Genomic DNA, 21,219 nt, shown 5'->3' on the forward strand with positions numbered 1-21,219 from the left:
CAAAATAAAGTCGTAAACTATTTAGCAAAAAATTAAATTTCAAAGCCCCCACTTCATGCGGAACTCATTTTTTAATCATTTTCCCCATCAGCCTCTAAGGAATATAGATATTCCAATCTATATTAATAAAGCAAAGTATGCATTTTTGTCGGACTGTATGAATATATTAAAACGAATCTCCGGGTGCATTGTATTATACATCTCCCAGATGTATATCATGTGCATATTTTGATCAAATGAGGAACAATGTAGTCGTATTGATGAAATATAGCAGGCGTGTGCATAAAGCATCGAACGTGTATACAGCGTACACTGTACATAGTGCTCCCTGTTATAAATCATATACATATTTGTGACATAAGATATAATAATGTTGTCGTATTAATGAAATATTGCAGGCTTGTGCACTCTGCAATGTACATATAACAAGATGTTATGGACCTCTTATGTATATCATTCGTAATTCATGTACATTGTCAATATATGTTAAGATTTGAATGAAATATACACGCTGGTATGTTAAAATGAATTTTGATTGTTTGATTTTCATCAGTCATCCCAAGGGATTATAAAAAATCTCAAACTCTTATTAATTTTATTTCAATCTTAAGGACAGAACAAATATGAATTGATATAAGGATTGAGTAGTTACGTGTGTCTGCGTTAATGAAACTAATAATTCTGATAATTTTTTGGAGAGTTAACTTCTATATTATCGAAATAAGATTTGTTCTTTAGCCGACATTTAATTACTCCGGCCAGTGCAGGATACTAAATGATAAAAATTAATAAACAAAAGGATTTGCCAATTCTTTTTACCTTCAAAAAATATGTTTTTTAAGACATACTAGAATGTACAAGACGTCATGGATTAATAAATTTTAATTTATTATTATATTTATAAATAGTAAACCATTAAGGTCTTCATTCCTGTAACACTCCCTATCAATAGAAAAACAATTTTTCGTGAATAGCAGGGAGAGAGAATTCTTTATGTAGTAAGTCAAGGTAATAGGGATGTCTCGTCAGTGATGCAAAAAACATGTCCTGCCGCTATACAAAAATTCTTTGAAGGATGTTTAGAAGGAGAGCAGCTTAGCTGTCAAAAGGTTTATAAACACGATGTCAATCCTCGACTCTTGTCTGAGTCTTGCAAGGACTTTCACTTATAACTCCCGAGGAGCAAACCCTCATTGTTCCTCTCCATTTTTCATGTGCACATCCACTTGTTACTACTTTATACTAGGTTGTTCTCAAGAACAATTATAGCAACTCTAGAAAATAAGAATTCCTAATCAATTGTCAACTAGATCTTTTGTATCGGTCCCAAAATTTTGACGTATGATCCATCCTAAATTTTAAGGATGCATACGATTCGTATGCAAAAATCGTTCCAAACTATTCTTCAAGGACCGATAGCAAGAACTTTTTTAATTCATATTAAAAACCCTACCACGTAGAGCCTCAAGTCTTTGATCACATGACCAAGCCTTTGAACGTTTCCATCCAATCCACATTTGATTTCTTAGATTTCATGCGAGTTCATTTCAAGTACATAATTTGTATATACTGTTAAATAATCAGAGTTTTAAGTATTTTTAATTTAAAAAAACTTTAATGTTTCAAGCTAACATATTTACTAGTCTTAGGCTTCGGTTCGAAAATACTAGACTGGTCTGGTACCCTTATGATTTTTAGCGAATGGAATTCATTTGGTCTAGATCGAAATATCCGGAGGATAATAAGGGAGGATTGATCTTGTCTTGACCCTCCCCGATTTGTACCAATATTTCTGCCCATAGCACGATCTCAGACCGTACATAAAAATTTAATTGCTTTCAAATTGTAGACCAATTTTTTCAGTCTCAATATATAGATCTATATTTTTGGGTCTCCATCTATGAACCCATTTTTTTCACCACTCCTCATTATTCTGTTGTACATATATGATTTATGCAAGACATTTAATTACATATGACTACATTGTAGATCGATGTTCACAATTTTAAAACAAATATCAACAGTTCATCTATAGAACCGGTCTAAACATAAAGGAAGTTGAAGGGAGGTTATGTTCTTGTTCCTGTTTGTGTGTAGGTCACCAGGATTACGTCAAAAGTTATCGTTCGATTTTGATCAAACTTGGTTCGAAGTTGAAATATGGTCACAATAAGAGGCCATTAAATTTTGAGAGATCTAGGTAACACAAAATGTAAAAAATGCATAATCAACCATAACTTTGGAACAAATAGAATTTTTAATTTTAACCAAACTTCTTTAAAGGACATAATTAATTCAACCGCCTAAAAATCATAACTGTCTCAGACCAGTCTTGGATTATCCAATCGAAGCCAACGCTAGTACGTATTATACCTAAAAAAAGTCAATGTTTTTAAATTAATAACTGTATTTGGACACAATTTGTCATTAGATTTATCAAATGGATAAATGAAAATTGTTTTTAGATCAGCTTTTTTTATAATGACGTACTTATGACGAAAGTATACGAGATATAGGTAGGACATATGGAAACCAATATATTGAATACAAATGCGAAATTTAATTAATTGATCACATCAAGTGTTTGTAAAAATATTTAGTTATAATTAAACGTGTTAAAATTAATATCCTCTACATTAATTGAAAGATAAGTACAGATAAATTAATTTTGTTGAAATTCTATTTGGAATTTCAACAAAATTAATATTATAAATAGATGTGTGCCTGAGCTCTCTTAATCATTAATGTAGCCACTCCTAGCGACAATTATGGCTTCCAGGCGGCGCTGGCGGAAGTCCTGGCACCTGCTGCAGATATAGTCCCCCAGCATCGCGTGCCAGTGCTGGCTGACTGTGGTTTTAAGGGGCTATGTGTCTGATGTTATAGTTATTGAATTAGTAAGTGTTCAGATTTCAAATTGGAGGAAATGTACTAAGATTAAGGTGTGTACATTTCCTCCAGTTTGATCGCTCACTTCAACACCTAAAACACTCTTATATTGCTGAGAATTGTTCACAACTATACTAATTCGAGTTCTACCAATTAATGTTCAGAATTCAGTAGATGAACTTTCCCATCTCCTGTGCAATTCATTGGTTTTATCACGCCTTTTGACTAAGATTTATCTATTACAATTTAATACAATCATGGTTTCGGATAGGGTGATGTATTTTTCCTTAGAATAAACCAGAAACATAAACTATCAATTAAAACCATTGTTCATAGTACCTTAATCATAAGTATGCTCTAAGAAATTATACAAGTTATTTTAAAACAAAAATACATAAATCTAATCATTTACGAAGGGTATTTATATTCTATATTTTTTTTTATCGAGGTTACGTGAAACCTAAACATAATTCATATCTATAGTTTTTGTTTACTTTTTATTTCAACAATCTTGTCTCCTCTTTTCTTTTTAGCCTCTTTAATTTTCGCTATACTTTTTTCGTTTCTAAATTATGTTGGGGTGTAAAGCCTATAAAACGAGGTTTAGTTGTCGATACTAGGGATTATCAAATGGGGGTACGATGAAATACTCTAGGTAGTTGTTGAGATTTACAAAAATATACATTTTTTTACTACAAAAACATTTTGCACTAAGTAATCTTACGTGGCTGAAAACATATTTAGAAGCGGGATTGTCAATAAAAAAAGATTGAGAACCACTGATCTATATGTACTTTTGAAATTCTTTGAAGCATGATACCAATTAAAAATTTCATTATTTATTTAATATTAAGCATAATTTTTTCGAATCACCATGCAATGTATGCCAAAGGATGATGTCTAATAAAAGAATTGATATTTCAATCCAGTGTCGTGAGCTAAAAACGTTTCATCATCAATCTGAAATTTGGCATGTATGCTCAGTATATTGGATTTTCAAACCTTTTGGTTTTTGCCTGCTCTATTAGAAATGGCATTACCTTTATTGTATCTCGCAACCTTTTGTCAAAAAAAAAGTCAAAAAAAAGGCCCAAAATCATTTTGTAGTTGTCCAATTCTTCTATCTATGGAATTATTATTCAAATAAGGACTGTTAATATAATACTAGAAACTACTATTATATGAGGTTGATCTTTGCTAAAGAAGATTTGAGCAACAAGTTTGTTGATGCAGCATTGAAGAAGGGAGTCGTATCCCAATATCTCAAGACAGTTTGGGATTTAATCCTCAATTCAACGGAAATGTATTTAAAATATCGAACATCCTCAGGGGTCTTATTTAATGGGAGGCATTTTAATGACATGCAGTCACATTGTGGGGATTGAAATCAATTAAAGATAATCTATCATATATTCCGGGATTGTAGGACTCTCGAAAGCATCTTAAAGAATATTGATATTGGTGTGAGAGAGAAAATTTGAAGAAAACTGATGACTTGGAAGGAACCAGCGAAAAACTCAGTTTGGCATTTAAAGTTATTTTGTAACTTCGATAATGCTTAGCTAAAAAAAACAAATTTTACTTTAACAACGTAGAAGATAACTCCCCAAGAAACCCTTAGTGTTACTGTCCATTTTCAATACTAAAATGTAAAGCCGTTCATCCCAGACAATATTCGTTGTACACTCAAGCTGTCTGAAGAGCAGTTAAAAATATGACAGAAGCATTCTTAAAATATACAACGACGTGACAAGGGAGGGTTGTATATTTGAAAAACTTGCATCAAGTAGGTGAATATCTTGGTTTGAGTCTTGAACACAATATGTTTTTGAATAAATGATGTTTATCGTATTTCAAAACAATAATGCTCTAAATGTATATCTATTTCAACGACAAAGAATCGTTTATTAGAATATTCTTATATGTAAGTATTACATATGAATCGAATATATTTATAGGTTATTGGAATTAAATAATCTTCAAAATAAGATGTAATTTATAATAATGAACTATTGCTATTCTTCATATTGACAAAAAGGTACAAATCATAGGTTTACTTTTTTTTATTCTCATAAAAAAGTATGTCTTGAGGCCTTACTTTACCGTGAGTGAGACGTAAAATAAAAATAAAATGCAGGGTAAGTAGTAATTGTTGTTGAAAAAACACTCAAATGCTGCTTGTCAAAACAAATAAGGGTATTACTATATGAAGTGCAAAAAATATTCGTTTTTTGATGAATTCGGACTTAAAGCCTTTATCACACTTGATTTTTTTTTTTGTTACTCAAATAGATATAATATTTTATAGCAATATAATTATGAATATAATAAATAATAACTCATAAAATGATAACTAACATTTTTAACTTTAATATTTTGTATTATATGACTTATTATAATACAAAATATTTGAGAAAAATCAAAACATAGTAAAATTTAAGCGAGTATCAGCACTTAAAAATGAATTTTCAAAACGGAAATTTTGCAAAATAATTTTCAATAGATCGTATCAACTTTTTATCACTAGCCATTTATCAATTTCCAAAAAAAGTGGGTTTACACTCCCAAAACGGTCCGCCCTTGTGTCCAATGCATGAATTAAAGAAGAGAAGAATAGGAACAAGAGGTAATCTTTTTCCGCGTACTCTACATGAGCCATGATAACATTCCCTTCTTTTTTTCAATAACTTAATAAACAGCGAGATGGAATTTTGGTCAAAAAAATGAAATAACTCCGTCCCTATCTAGTAAATATTGAAAACATTGACATTTCTGAAATCAAGAGAAAAGGCTCCACACACCGTACCTCACTAACACAAAAATATCCTATGTTTTTTGTTGTCAGCTGTCGATTCCCTCGTTCCACTTGCTACGTCATGGCTAAAGTAGGGATCTATGAATAGAAAAAAAATAAGTTAAGCGATTAAAAAAAGGATAAAAACAGTTTTTGCGTGTACTCGTTCTTCTTTTTTATTCATTATTTAATAGCTCGTCGTGTTGTTAACTTCTCCCTCTGAAGTAAGCATTCTCGCCAATTTTTGGTATAAATTGCTTTAAAAATCCATAACAAAATAAATATGTATAATTTTAAATATAATTATAATATTTTCATCGTATTAATACTATTTTAAATGTAGAAGGTTCTCCCCCCCCCAAAAAAAAAAAAAAAAATCATATAACAGATGGCTAATACTTAGGCGTCTGTTAAATGAATTTTTACCCTAATGTAATTCTTTATTTTAGTAGTTCTATACATTGTTTGTGCAGGGAACAATGAAATGAATACGGTACGATATCTTCTTTTCGCGTGCACTTTTTTACTAGAGTACAAATGGATTTATCTTTTATCATATTAATAAAGTAAATGCAGTAAATTGAAACTTTAACAGCTCATAAGTCATAATTTACCCTTTTTAAACAACTAAAGATTGAACTTTTTATTGAAAACTTGACAAATAATTTTAATTGAACTTAATTTTATAATTAAACAAATATAAAATCTAGAATGTATAAATGACATTGAAGAAAAAAAGGAGCTAGCTAACTCACTCTTCAATCTGATTTCAGCTTTGAAATTTTTTTAGTATAAGAAGAATTTTGGCAATGCACTTTAAACTACTTTCAAATGTTAATATTCCTTTTCTAAAGTATAACCTTTTAGTAAAAGTAGAAAAAGTTGTTGTCCTTTCAGGAAAAATTTGTTTTTTCAAGTTTTTTGGAATATCCAGAAATACTGTTGGAACAGCATCAGATTTTAATTCATATCTTTTAAGTGGACTATATATTTTTTGCCGAGTTGAATTTGTATCCGTTCTTTCATGAATAAAAGCTGATATAGGAAAATTCTTACTAACAGATTAGAATATTGATTTGGCTCCTAGTTTTTTCTTCTGATGGAATTGATCCATACTTTAATAAGTTCAGGATCATTTGGAAACTAATGAAGTGAATACTTTTCTTCAACAATTTCTTCCTCACTATGATTTTGATGCGTTTTTTTCTTAGGATAATCTGTCCTACAATCTGGACAACAGCAAATCAATCTGTCTAAAATAATAAATGCAAAATATCAATTTATTAGATGAAATTGTTAATAAACTCATTAAATCATTCCTGTGAAAATGTAATACATATATGTGATAGATATATCATATATTTATTTGTAATTAAGGTCCCTAGAATGACACACTGTATGTTTATGATTGTAAAAATTTATGATTACCAAATAAAAGTAGACATATAACAATTAACAATTGTTGAAAAAAAAAATAATAATAAATTTGACCACGAAGTCTCCAAGTACACAAAAAACTAGAACAATCATTTGGAATGAATTTATAAAAAAAGAATTATTCATTTCTTCTTTGCAGTCTTGTAAAACAAAACAAAAAAGAACGCGTTCTATATTGATTTCAGAGTTATAACAACAATTATAATTATAACTATTTAATTATATTGTAATAGTAATAACATTGATTGATTTATTGTTTCGTCATCAGTAATCAGTAAAAATTTGACCTCAAATATGATCTTATTTTATTTAGGCCCAAACTTTGGGCAAAATTCATATAAAAATCGAGACAAGTATCCTTTTAATTTTGGTTTCAGATCTAGATCCGAAAGTTCGAGTACACAAAATTTACTGGAATATTTACGTCTAAAGATCCAAACCAACCTGGATCTAAGAAAATGTGGATCCTACCTATCTATTCTTACGGTTGCATAGATAGATAGATATATTCAGACAAACCCTTTCTTTATTTTATATTGAGTCTATGTATTTGAAATGATAATAATAGAATGGTTAAACTTTCTCTAAAAATAAAATAAATAAAATTTTGAAATGGGTAAGCTGTTGAAAGCTGGTAAACTTTCAATTTACCGAATTTACCTTATGAATATATAAATTATTTTGCACTTCAGTCAAAATTAGGGCACGCCATAAAAAGATATCGTTCCCAGGATATTTTTGGCCTATAAAAAGGAGGACTTCTACTAGTACTATTTAATTACCTTGTATCTTTGAACGACTTCATTTATGAGTATTATTCAATATATACAGGGTGGACAAGGTAAATTCGGAATAACTTTAATGGCTTATTACGAGACTTGTATAGGTTACGTGATAAAAAATTTAATACTTGCGACAAAATAAATGTGTTCTTACTTCTTATCCTATCTGGAGGAGCACAAGCTCCGATCACACATCCTATTGTGGTGATGAACATAAATTTTTAAGACAAATTCCTCTTGGTAAACTCATATGATCTTTGTTCAATTATAAAAGAGTAATAGTTTGTCGTTGTTTTAGTTTTTTTAACAACATCACGTGGTGCTTTCTTTAACTCTTCCATTTTGGGTTAGCCTCTTGAATCCCAAAAATTGTTTTTGAGGCGAAAATGATGGACTCACTTCACTTTACTTAAGTCTAATAATTAGCCGTTAGTTATTCCGGATTTACCTTATCCCCCCTGTATTGACTTTAAATTGTATTAATATTAAGTATATTTTTTATAATAAAAAAACTATCAGTTTAGCTCAGGAATAAATATTTATATTATGAATAAGTGGATATTATGTACTAAACATGAAATGCTCTTGTGCAAAACATAAAGTAACAATAAGTTCTTAATTTGTCATTTACCTTGAATATCTTATGACAAATAAAGAGCTCGATGTAATTATCTTGCTAACATAACCGAATATGATACCTTGAATAAGCCTCTTTTGCCTTTTGATTTTGACTATTCTAACTAGGGAGAGAGATATTCTAGTAATACTAGGAAAATCAATTTTTCTAAAGCATCCTACTTTCATATTGCTTGGACTAGTTTGTAATACCAACCAATAATAGTTCTTCAACGAATAAAAGGTAGGATTTTGAAAGTTCAACTTGCCTGAGAAGAATCTCAATAACGAAATAGTATTTTGCGCGTCCATAATACAAACGAATGAATCAATAAGATAAATTAATAAAATAACGTCGAATTTATAAGTAGGGAATTTAAATTTAGAAGACTTCATAATTATTTTTATTACATTAATATACAAATATTATTATTTTGATAATTTTAACTATTGTCTTCAATCAAACAACTTATAATTAGCTCGTGCGACATATATTTAGTATTTTTTATTATTTTTGTAAAAATCATAGATCTTCGGGAAATTTACCTGTTTAGAAAAGACTCCTGAGTCAATACATTTTGGAATTGCAACGAAATTCAGATATCCTAATAGAAATCTACAGAAATTAAGAACTCACTTATATTTCTTAAAACACATAATCACTAAACAGTTCCCAATAACTATTTATATGTAATAGAATAATGCATTGCATACTAAAATATGTAGAAAAGAGGAGCATATTATATTTAAGAGTTTAAAATAATCTTCCACTTGTTTTCCAAAGACAAAATAGGCTTACGAATACTAAGGAAATTGGAAGTGAGTGTGAGATGTATAATTGTCCATATTTTCAGTACAGCTCGGATTCAAACTTATAAACAGAATTGATATTTGTGATAGAGACTATTCACTTTTAATTCGTGCGTTATATGCGTTAAGGACACTAAAGGACTCTTATCAAGGAAAGAGTTTACATAAAGTATAAGTTGAAGCGGAGTTGACATTAGGAAGATTGAACACAAGAGTTTCAATGAAGGAGCTGTGGTTGGAGAATGAGAACTTTATTTGTTCCTCATTGTGTTTTCCATTATATTTTTCTTTACATAATTCTTCCGTTCAATAATATAAGTATAGGATGATTTGATACAATAACTATTTTTATGCAATAGCAGAATAGGATATGCCTTGTAGACAAAACTATAGAGAAAGAGACACATTATCTTTAAAAGACTATAATCATCTTCCACTTGTTTTCCAATCACAAAAGATACTACTAAGGAATATAAAAAAATCACTAATCAAGGGTGAGGCTCAAAGTGTCCAGATCATATAATTATCTATAGAGGTCATACATCACAAACTCCACATTATAAAATAAATTGATATCAATGGGATTGAGATGAGTTATTTCTGTGTCAAGAACACTTATCAATGAAATAGTTTTCTTAGAGTTGGATATGAACCAGAGTTAACTTAAAGAGAAAAGGAGTCAAGAACTTAAATGAAAGGGTAGCGGATGGAGGGTTAGAACTCTCTCTGTTCCTAGCTGGATCTTTTAGTCAATTATGATGTTGTTTTATGGAAGTCATTAGTTCTTAAGTTCCGTAGAAGATCTGGAGGAATTTATGTATTCTTGAGCATAGACTTCATAGGGACAATGATTCAAGAGGTCAGAACGGAATATCACAGACCTTGATGCGGAGGGGCATCAGCACAATCAAAGATTCATCCATGAAAAGAAATTGAGTGAAGCACAAATAGGCCAAATTGGAAATCCCTTCAACATGAAGTTGAAGTGTGGATCAGAAGAAATATTGGATATCCAATATTGGGCATTTCTATGCAAACCAAAATAAATAAATAAATTGTGACGTCACGTACTTAGTATATAAATTATCGTTCTATTTCTTTGACATTTATCTACTTTTCAAGCAAGATCATATTATGACAAAGGTGCAATAAGTTAAAAATTTATTTCAAAACTATTGCTTTCCATTTTGATTATGATATCATCAAGCAGCTTCTTGGTCATAGTGGTGTTATGTATTTAATATGTCCTTTCTGGTTTTTATCTTCTTGTATATTCGTCTATGTATTATAAGTACTGAGTTTTACGTATTATAAATAGTCTCGTCTTTTGTAAATATATCTGAGTATAATTAGAATACACATGATCTAGTGTAACATTATTCCTCCACGTGAATTATTCTCCTCCTGTCTCTTGGTCATCCTGGATCTCTCCACCTTACAAAGAAGTTTGTGTCTCTCCCTCGTCAAGACGCAACAAGTGGTATCAAAATGGAACCAGATCGGCTGTCTCCATTTCTCAACTAATCCTCTCATCATAACAACTTGAACTTAACAGTGAGGCCCATGAATCTTTTCCATTTTCATGTCAATATCATATTTTTTCTTAATTTGACATTCATCAAAGCAATGCACAAAACTTTTATTGAAATGGGTTGATCTTGATCATTTCTTGAAGGACTTTGATGCTATCATCTTGAAATCCTGGATTCATTTTAAAATGTTGAAGTCATCTCTCTTGAGTTCGAATGCTTGGCATTTGTATGATTTTCTTCTGTCTTAAATACTCCAAAGCACGTCTACTCATTGATCTTATTATCAAGGCTTATTATCCTCTTTTGAGTAATGAACCCATTTTTGATTAGGGGTCAAAACTCTCTTAGCCTGAGCTGGAGTACATTTATCATGAAGAGTCCTTACAATTTTGGAGTGTTTCTTTTCCTTCGCTTCAAGTCGCTCGAGTTTCTTTGTGAGAATGTTTACCTCGACTTTTTGTTTACATAAATCTGCTTTCGTTTTCTCTAATTCTGCTTTGAGATTATCAGTATTTTCCTGAAAAAGGTAATATTCTGTCTGTATCCCAATATCCTTATTCTTTTGCTCCTGTTCCTTTATCAATAAATTGGTTACCATTTGTTTGTTCTGCCTCCTCATTTCCCTCCTGGAACGAGGTGAAACAAAATCTACTTGGTCTTCACCTTGATTATCGATACTGTTGGAAGTTTAAGAGGGTGTTGATTCATGCAAATTTTTCGGCAACTTTTTATCACATTGATCCTCAGGCTTAGGAACAGTGGAAGTAGGAAGTAGCAAACTTGGCACTGCATCTGTTTTTAGCCTCTTTCTGTGAGTCAAATTAAGAAGGTCATGTTCCAGGTACCACTTGTAGCTTCCATCATTAAAGTGCATACTACACACTTGTGCATTTTCTGCTTTAAATATATCCTTCCTCTTGCAAAGATTCTTCCAAATCCTCTGTCGAACCATATTCTTTGGAAAATTGTGGTATATGACACCATCAGGACTTTTGCAACCGAAGATTGCACATATTTTATGACAATTTTTTTTTTATGGGGTTGGCCTCAGGAGGTTCTACCTAAATAATGAATTATTGATAGTAAAACTCTAACGAAATATCTTTCATATCCTTGGTTACCTTCTCTCCATGTAGATTCAAGTCCATTATTATTTAGATACAAAGGATGTTTTATAATTATATTGGAAAGTAATTTATCTAATTATCGGTCAAGTAAAGTATTAAGTATCACTGAATTTATTTTGATTTTTATCCCGTTCGTGACGTCATCTGCCTGGTTAGCAGTGTTAACTGAAATGCTACGACCTTATATATAGCCAATATCTCTATTGGACTAAAGCGCTTTATTTCGGTGCATTGTACGGCGAGTTACCACATCTATCGTGTGTGAACACGTTTTAGTATGTGTGTATATATATAAACAATAATATCTTTTAAGTATTCATTGATATAATTATAAATGATATCAGGAAAACAGTTGCTCTCACAACAAATTAATTTATATACCTATATATACACATAGAGCCAGAGGTGTACACGCACGATAGATGTGGTAAACCACCTTTACTCATACTAAGTAAACTGTTATACAATTGTATGACTGACTATGAGTATGCTCAGTATGAGTAATGAGATAAAAACAATAACATACTTAGTTAAATAGGAATCGGAATTTCCAATTATTACATTTAAATTGACTTCGATATGGCTTATTTTAAGAAGGTAATAGTACAATAGTTTTACTTCAATATATGTCATGTCCTTCGTTTGGCTCGATCCTGGACAAGATAAACACAAATATTTTTTTTAAATTTTATACAGTCAAAATTACTAAATAATAACAAACATAACCCAACTTGTTCGGCTTTTAAAAGTTCATTTAACTTTGTGGCCCATGTATACACTGTTTTTATTAATGTAGAGATTATGTGATGACTGATGAGTTAACACAAGAACACTCTAGGATGAAAATCAAGGAGAAATGTAAAATATATTTCTCCTCACACCATATAAATCAGAGACATTATATTTAGGTCAATCATAGGCTTTGTACTCAAATTTATGGGATGAGTCGTTGAAATACCCAAGAATATTAACTAAACTATAGTTTAGAATATTCATTTAACTTATGAGAAGGTTAACTTGGTTTTTATATGGTCTCTTTCAAACATATTAGTTTTTAATTATTTAAAATCGTACATTTTTGCTACTTTAAGTGAAATTTGCAACGTCTCCAATAAATTTATCAGGATAATCCTTGTAGATAGAAATTGACTATAATTATTTGTTAAAGAATACAAATCTAATCTAGACTAAATTTTGGGTGAAATTATTTTAGCTTGCTTATGTGTTAAGGGATCACATATTATAGACTCATATTATATCTGATTAACATGAATCATGATTTAGGTGTCAAACAAATGTTTAGATAAATATCTATATTTTTTCATATAACTTTTTTTTTTAAATATAATTTTCTATGTTTTGTTTTTTCCAAATCGAAACCACCCTTGGCGAATACATAATCAATTATAAGATTCTTATTTTTTAAATAACTTTATCTGTTGTTTGGGCACTTATTCCGCGTGTGTCCCTCTCTATGACAAAGGCCACATCTCCGTTTCTTTTTATCACTTCCACCTTCGCGCGTTGTACTGCCAGATCTTTTTAGACCTCCTCCACCTCCTCTAGATGGGACTGTAGAATCTGAAATGACAAAAGAGATCCCATTAATAATTCCATTCACGTAAATAATATTTATAATTGTAAAACAATTATTACCACGAGAAGGTCTCCTAAAATTGGAGTCGTTTCCATTAAAATTTCCAGGATTACTATGTGAATTTGTGACTTCGTCCGTCCATTTAAAAAATTGACATTTTTCATTAGAACCAAAGGGCTTAGAACAAACCCAAAATTCTCTACCCTTATTGGGGCCCTCTTTGGAAACTGTTTTTTTGATAGCCAGATTGCCACAATTACATGTGAGTGAATTTTCATCATTTATTGCTGGTTGAGAGTTGGAATTAAATGAGCTTGTACTCGGAGTATTATTGTTAAAAGAAGAAACCTCATCAGCCCATTTAAAGAAATTGCATCGACTACCCTCTGCCATATTCACTGGACAGGAGTAAAAAAATCTTCCTTTATTTGAACCTTCTTTTTGAACAGTTCTATAGGCAGCAACTTTTCCACAATTGCAAGTAATGGAAGAGTCATTCGATAATGATGAGTTGGATGGAATGGTAGCTGATGAGGATGAGGGCAGTGGTGGTTCATCAACCCATTGGAAAAAATCGCATCGATTTGCGCCTGACATCGGAGCATTACAGCAATAAAACTTTCGCCCCTTGTTAGGACCCTCCTTTACAACAGTTTTTTCAGCTGCAAATAGGTCACATTTGCATTTGATCGTTTGACTCAATGTAGGTGTAAATCTACTTTCATTGCTCATTGAGAAAAAACCTTCATCGTTAGAGTCACGAGGAGATTCATTCAGGTATTTTATACAGGCTTCGTCAATTTTTTGGACATGTTGCACGGCTATTTCGAATACATTTTTATAGTTATTAATTTGTTCTTGGAGGACCACTTCTGGAATCTTAGTGCCTTCACAAATTGCCTTCAAATCCGCCTCTAGAGATGATCGAAGGTGTGGCTAAAAAAAGTAAAATTTCGATAAGTATAACTATAAAAAGTATCTTCCAACTTTTGCACCTTGGACATTTCAAATCCCATTGCATCATAGCCATCACACAAAGCAATTCCAAGTTGACCAGGAACAAATCTATTATCTTGGAGTCCAACATAATTGCGATTTTTAATTGTTTCAATGTGTTCAGCATGCGTTGCATCCGTTCCAATTCCATGTTTATCCATTAATGAAATTAGATCGGCCTCTGTCAATAGATTTGGAGGAGAGGTGCTCCCTGCCACTAAATCAATACTCGTAGGCTCAAATTCCTCAATCACCTCATAGTTTAATATTTCTTTATCAGACCACCTTTCGTAGGGGTAGACTTTGAGATAATTTCGCTCTAAGATGGTCAAGCCGTGCCCAATGAACTAATATAGAGGAGGAGGGTAATTATGAATGTGATAATTATAAGTTATATTGATGTGGATCTCACTTTTTCTCCATTAATATCGATATTAACAGTCGTTTCCTTTCCAATAGCATCTTTTGATACGGATGCTAGAAAATGACGAACGATAAATTCATAGAGTTTGCCTTCATTCCCTGCGAGTGAAATAATATAATCATTAATATTTGTGAGTTTTTTTTTTTAGCTTTTCTATGGCACAGCAGACTCTCACATGTGCCACGGGAAAAAGGGATAACCATGTTTATATTATTTTCTAGGTATTAGACCAAAAAAAATCAACAATAGATTGTTATAACTTATGCATCTAGCATATATCTAAATATCTTTATGTCTATTCTCCTTCATTCGTCTTTCAATTGATCTATTTATAAAGATACCTACTGTACCATCAACAAATAAAAATTGATATAAGTATGGTACTACTGAGCTAGAAAAAATATTATGAAAGTAATTTTATTGATTTTCCAACCCCCTTCAACGCAATGTGACTGATAATAGCTTTCTAACAGAAACTGTAGAAGAAACATAGAAAATTATATATCTATTCTATTGAATTAGTACCGTTCAAATTATTGGTAAATTTAGTTGGGTGGATCGGTGGATGCGCCTGATCAGATTTCTTTCCTTTTCTTGGATTAGGACCCTCTTCAAGGATCACTGAAGCAAAATCTGTGAAAAAGATAATAAGTATTAGAATCTAAAATATAAAAAATCCATATGTCTGGGAATTATATGAATGGCAAAAAAAGATTATATTTTTTAACTCTCTATTTTCTCTACTTAATATATATATTTAATTATACATTTTAGTAAATTAATTAATTATATGGTTTAGCATTGGAAAGACATGTCGGGAGAAAAAGACAAAAAGGAGGGTAGAGATTTCTACACCCTCTTGGGACTCGAACGTACCGCAACACAATCAGAAATCAAACAAGCTTATCGAAGATTAGCTGTTAAATACCACCCAGATAAAAATCCAGGGAATGAAGAAGCATCCGACAAATTCAAGGAAATATCCACTGCCTATGCCATCCTCTCTGATCCAAGTAAAAAGCACATGTACGACTTAAAGGGAGAGGATGAGGCACTTAAACATTTTCCAACTGTAAATATAGAAGAAATGGGAACACTTGGAAGAGTTATTGGGGGTCTCGTGACACAGGCAGGTGTTCCATTACCAACTGAAATAACGCCCAAAGTTCTAAGGTAAAGACAATATAGTATAATTAATAAGGTATATTATTATATGTTTGAATTGTTTCTTTGGTTTTCAGTTTGGCGAAATATCTCACGAATGGAGAAACAAACATTCAAGGCATTGATATCCCACAAGTAATAACTGTGGAGTATGGAAAAGAAGTTGCTGCTAAATTACCACGCCAATCAGCCAAGTTTTTTTGGATAACAGTGTCTCAGAGTGATTTAAATAAGGGGGTTCTGGTTTTGTGTCGTAGTAACGGGAATGACAAATTTAAGGTCATATTCTTTGACAAAGATGGGCAGGTTTCAATGATTCAAGAGTCAAGAAAGTTAAAAAAACATAGCGAGGCTAATATTTTACTACTTCCATTTCCTCATTATCAACTTAATGAGCAGGATATATTTAGCCGTATGTCAGAAGATATCCCATCTGTCTTTATGGCCTTAGATCTATTTAATAAGGATACTAAAAGCCTCATACCCGGAAAACATCTTTTTTGTGTTTACCAAGATAATTGGCTATTTCAAGGGAATTTTACTATGAAATGTTTGGAGGGTTTGTCTCAAGGAACGGAGTTTGAGCAAGAGATAAGGCGTGTTGAAGATCAGATGGTAACGAAGAAAAAAGAGATGGAAGAGTTCCAGCCTGAGTATGTCAAGGTAATGAAAAAAGCAGGAGAAGTGACGGAAAAAGTTAAGAATTTCACGACCGAAACTAATGAACTCATGGCAAAAAGAGAAAAAATATATAATGAATATATTACAAAGTGTGAAGACCAATATGGAAATAATCAAATTGAAAAAAATACATCTCTCTTTGATAATATACCCAAATTTTGGGGGTAAATCAGCAAAAAGGATATCATTCGATTGTTGAAGCTGCATTTCTAAAAAAATATTGTTTCTATTATTGAAAAATAAATTTATTAAGCTATTTCTTTTTTGATTTTTCAAATCTTGTAAAAAAAATCATATATAAATAGGACATGTTTTTATTTCAATAATAATATTTGCATTTCATGCTCTTGAATTAGGCAAAATGTTAATTGTTATACACAAAATGATGCATTTATTCTTAATAAAGAAATACATTTAAATAGTTTTACTGCAACAGTTCTGGTGCCAAAACAAGTATCGGTATTTTGGTACTTTTTGGACTAAAAATATAGTTAAATACAATTATTCATATGTATTTAATTATAGGAGAAACATCACGATTTTTGTTTGGAGAGGAAAATCATTCAGAAATTCGAGTACTTATTTTCTTTATAATGCAATTTTTTTAATAGCGTAGTGACACTGAAAATACAGATCCCAATATTAATTCAGTTTGTACCGTTTTAAATACATCATGCTTCTCCAAACAACACTATTTCCAAGGATAAACTAATTTTCGACAAGGTGTGATTTTAAAGTAACTAAATTTCGAATCCTTATTTAGGAATGAAGACTGCAGTCCTTGATGACGTCAATCAACTTTATTTCTTCTTATTTTTTTTTATCAACTCTAATATTGACAGTCCAAAGGATCCACAGTCTTAAGGACCGGTTCCCAGGACTGATAGGAATGGTCTTAAGACTGGACTGTACCAAATAAATAAGGAATGCCACAACACTCAATGATATTACTTATTATTCGATATCCCTTTTAGTAAATGAACAATATAACAATCAATTATGTATTAGCATTTTTGTATAATCATTGATTATTTTTTTCCTCGATTCTCTGAATAAAACTAGAAAATATAGTTTGTTACACATTAACAATAGCGAATTATGTAAATATACAGCAGTTGTTTCTAACTTTGCATCGTTGAATTTACTTATTCTTCACTAATACTTCCAAAATTATTTATTCTCTGCTTCATAGACTCTTTTTAATTTAATATTTGTGTAAATCATATTTTATTTATTACAGCTGTTAAGGTCCTGTTGGACAAACTTGGACACAAACCCTGAGCTGTTAGCTCAAGATTTGTATGGAAACTGCAGGGACTAATACAGAAGTTTTCAAGAGTCATAGCACAAGAGCTGCTGCTATGGTTGCCTTTAAGAGATATTAAGGCACCACGATAAACGAAATTATAAAGCAAGGCTCTTTGACAGAAGAGTAAGATAGTTTTATGCTTATTTTATCTTAAATTAAGTCGAGAAGTATAATATATATCCAGAAGAAATTAATATTCATTTTTAATAAGTTTTTAAATGTTTATCCTTAATTTAAAAAATTGAAATGTTCTAATAAAGAAAATAGAATTATAAATATTATATCACACAGTCTCATAGAACACTTTGTGTCCGATAAAAGAGTGATCATAAATATATAGCTCTGCAAAATGTATAGCAATGTTTTTGTATTGCTAAATTACGTGATACTCTTAAAAAATGCAAGAAAAAAATAGCTTACCACCCCATTGTGGACTTTGAGTCTGCATTTCGACTAAATTGCTTAGATTTAATTCTTTTGGGTAAATATTTGTCTCTGTTCTAGGATAAGAAATAAATCCAGATGTATATAATTTTTCAGCAGTCTGCATGGTTACTTTAGCACTTATATGAAGTTTCCGGGAAGCCAATTTCTCCAGTTCAACTGTGTCCAAGGGAAGGGGTCTCCACTTGGATTTGGGTTTACTTTTACAGTCCTCTACTTTAGCAACAGGGTTTTCTGTACAAATATCATGATATACTTGAGTGGCTACTTGATCAAAAAGTCGAACCCGTTTCCAACTAAATTCCACTTTAGTGTTTTCGTACTCATGAGTGACTATTTAAAAGTATAGGACTATTATTATTAAGAAATTCGAGTTCAAAATAGAAAGAAGATTAACCACCTTTAATCTTCCAAAAAGCTTCTGGTACAAAGGCTTCAATAGCTTTGTAACGTTCCACAACAAAACCCATGGTGGGAAACTGACAACTTCCATAACTAATAAGTTGCTCAGCTAAAGAAGGAAACTTTTTGGCGAGTCTCAGAGTTTGAAAACGGGTAAAAGCAGCACCAATTCGTAAATCCAATTGTTGGCGCACATCAACAGCTTTTGATTGTTTTTCGTCAGGCTCAGTCAGAGCCCTTAGGGCATTCTCGATTGAAGGACGAGTGATTTCAGAGAATTTAGCACGTAGGACTTTAAGTCTAGGAGCTACTCGTAGACAGACTTCTCGGATTTCAAAGCCTATATTTTCTCCTTCTCTGTCACCATCAGTCCATATAATAAGCCATTCGCAGTTGGAGGCTTCTCTTTCAAGTGTTTTCTGTAAAATTAGAAGAAATTAATCAAACATACTCGGCAAATAAGATTATAAGTTGAAAGAGCGTTTTGACATGACCTCAGCATTGTTGATGTGGACCATTTGGGGCCTAAACAACCAAGTTTAAATACAATAAAAGCCCTCTTTCATTAACATTAAGGAAAATAGTGAAGTGTTAGATGTCAAAATGAGATCAACAAATAAAAGGACTTAAACCTGAATGTCTATCGAAAATCTATCCCTCACCTAGTATTTAGTATATATTTGTACTATATATCTTACTTTAATATGTATAAAAATATGTAATAGCATCGTTAAACAATCTTATTTCCATATTATAGAAAATAAATTTACTATTATAATGGAAGAGTATGATATTTCCATTAATTATCCTACTTTTCTCGTCCCTTATCAATAAAATAATAATTGTACAAATTTAGCCATTTTCAGGGATTTCTAGTACATATTACTTTGATTTAATTTAAATATCACTGTTTATCATTGTAATCCAGAAGTATTCAATATTAAGTATTAAGACATTTTTTTAAATTTTAAAGCAATTTGATTAATTCTAAATTTGTCCATTTTATTTCGTAACAATACCAACTATGAGCTCCTAAAATGACGTCTCCTTCAATATTGATGTTTTTATGGCGTATGTAAAAACGCTCTAGTCTGTATCATCTATATGTACCTTAATTTTGCTCATTTCTTCTTTACATGATTTGTTGAGTGGAAGAGTAAAGAGTTGTAGAGGAGGACAAGAGTACCATTTCCGATATTGAGATGGGAATTCGTACTCCAGTAAATGTCCAGACACAGAAGTAAACCGCATTTGGCATTTCCGCCCTTGAACCATTGAATCAAAGCAGTATAGTTTATTAAATTTGGAGAATCCTTCACTCTGACAAACAAATACGATTACAAAAGAATTCAAACTCCTCATCAAGGTTAAACAATGAAACATATCCGTGACTTACTCTATTGGCGGATCCTCTGGACAACACATCGGCGATATTCTTGGCTGCGTCATTCTTTTCCGCCACATTGAGTACCTTCACGACAGAAGAGGACATACTCCTTCTAATGGATACACTTCCTACCACGAAACACCGCCGGATCCACTCCAATGAATTCATAGAGATCTGTTCATGTTGTTTTTTAAATATTTATTATTTACATTAAGTGATTTCTTTTGTTTACCTTTGAAAATAAACAAGCAGGGTTACCAGTTATTAATTTATTATAGCATTTCATTAGTGTTGGCATTAGACTTTCAGAAATATTCGGAACTGAGGTTCAGTCATTTTTGACCATTAAAAAAACACCAAATTAAAAGTATAGTTAATATAACTTATATAAAAGTGTTTTTATTGATTCTGTATCTCATTAGGAACTTGAGACTGTTTAAGTAGTGTTGTGTTTGTTTTGTGATGACTGCAGTCCCTTTAGTTCCGGCCTGCATATCAGTGCTTAAAGGTTATAAAGTTCAGTGTTTGATGACGTAACTCTACCGTACTTCTTCTTTATTTAATCAGTTCTAGTATTGACAGTCCTAAGGACCGATCCTAAGACTGGACTGAACTGTACCCAATAATAAGAATCGATACAACAAAAGTCAGAAGAATTATATATAGATATTTACGTTTTAGTTCATTATGACACTACTGGCCCAAAATCATTAAGTAGAAGTTAGCCAATACTTCCCAACTACGGAATTATTTTATACTTATTATTGGGAATTAGACATGAACAAACTAAAAAAATATAAATTATACACAAGGTGTTGTGACAGTCTGT

General features: G+C 31.4%; 2 protein-coding genes and 1 long non-coding RNA gene across 7 annotated transcripts; 1 reads left to right on the plus strand and 2 right to left on the minus strand.

Moving 5' to 3' along the window:
* Window positions 1–10,398: 10,398 nt before the first annotated feature.
* LOC139905664 (uncharacterized) lies at window positions 10,399–12,120 on the minus strand. The gene is made up of 2 exons (XR_011780624.1): window positions 11,981–12,120; window positions 10,399–11,920 (listed from the first exon to the last, which is right to left on the minus strand). It is a non-coding gene; the product is annotated as an uncharacterized lncRNA (long non-coding RNA).
* Window positions 10,447–17,267, plus strand: LOC121119188 (uncharacterized). 4 transcript variants are annotated; one of them, XM_071889229.1, is made up of 3 exons: window positions 10,447–10,470; window positions 15,803–16,176; window positions 16,245–17,267. In XM_071889229.1, the coding sequence occupies exons 1-3, from the start codon at window positions 10,462–10,464 to the stop codon at window positions 17,014–17,016; spliced, it is 1,155 nt and encodes a 384-aa protein (XP_071745330.1). In that variant the 5' UTR covers window positions 10,447–10,461; the 3' UTR covers window positions 17,017–17,267. The 4 variants fall into 4 exon arrangements, with proteins under 4 accessions (XP_071745330.1, XP_040569739.1, XP_040569736.1 ...); XM_040713805.2 differs by lacking the exon at window positions 10,447–10,470 and adding an exon at window positions 10,669–10,881; XM_040713802.2 differs by lacking the exon at window positions 10,447–10,470 and adding an exon at window positions 12,202–12,583.
* On the minus strand, window positions 13,285–20,611 carry Top3alpha (topoisomerase 3-alpha). 2 transcript variants are annotated; one of them, XM_040713800.2, is made up of 9 exons: window positions 20,400–20,611; window positions 20,114–20,323; window positions 19,002–19,422; window positions 18,578–18,934; window positions 15,529–15,636; window positions 14,992–15,101; window positions 14,579–14,926; window positions 13,643–14,519; window positions 13,285–13,567 (listed from the first exon to the last, which is right to left on the minus strand). In XM_040713800.2, the coding sequence occupies exons 1-9, from the start codon at window positions 20,556–20,558 to the stop codon at window positions 13,419–13,421; spliced, it is 2,739 nt and encodes a 912-aa protein (XP_040569734.1). In that variant the 5' UTR covers window positions 20,559–20,611; the 3' UTR covers window positions 13,285–13,418. The 2 variants fall into 2 exon arrangements, with proteins under 2 accessions (XP_040569734.1, XP_040569735.1); XM_040713801.2 differs by lacking the exon at window positions 20,114–20,323 and having other exon boundaries at window positions 20,400–20,602.
* Window positions 20,612–21,219: the final 608 nt, after the last annotated feature.

The sequence above is a fragment of the Lepeophtheirus salmonis genome, chromosome 6 (genome assembly GCF_016086655.4).
Source record: "Lepeophtheirus salmonis chromosome 6, UVic_Lsal_1.4, whole genome shotgun sequence".
NCBI classification, from domain to species: Eukaryota; Metazoa; Arthropoda; class Copepoda; order Siphonostomatoida; family Caligidae; genus Lepeophtheirus; species Lepeophtheirus salmonis.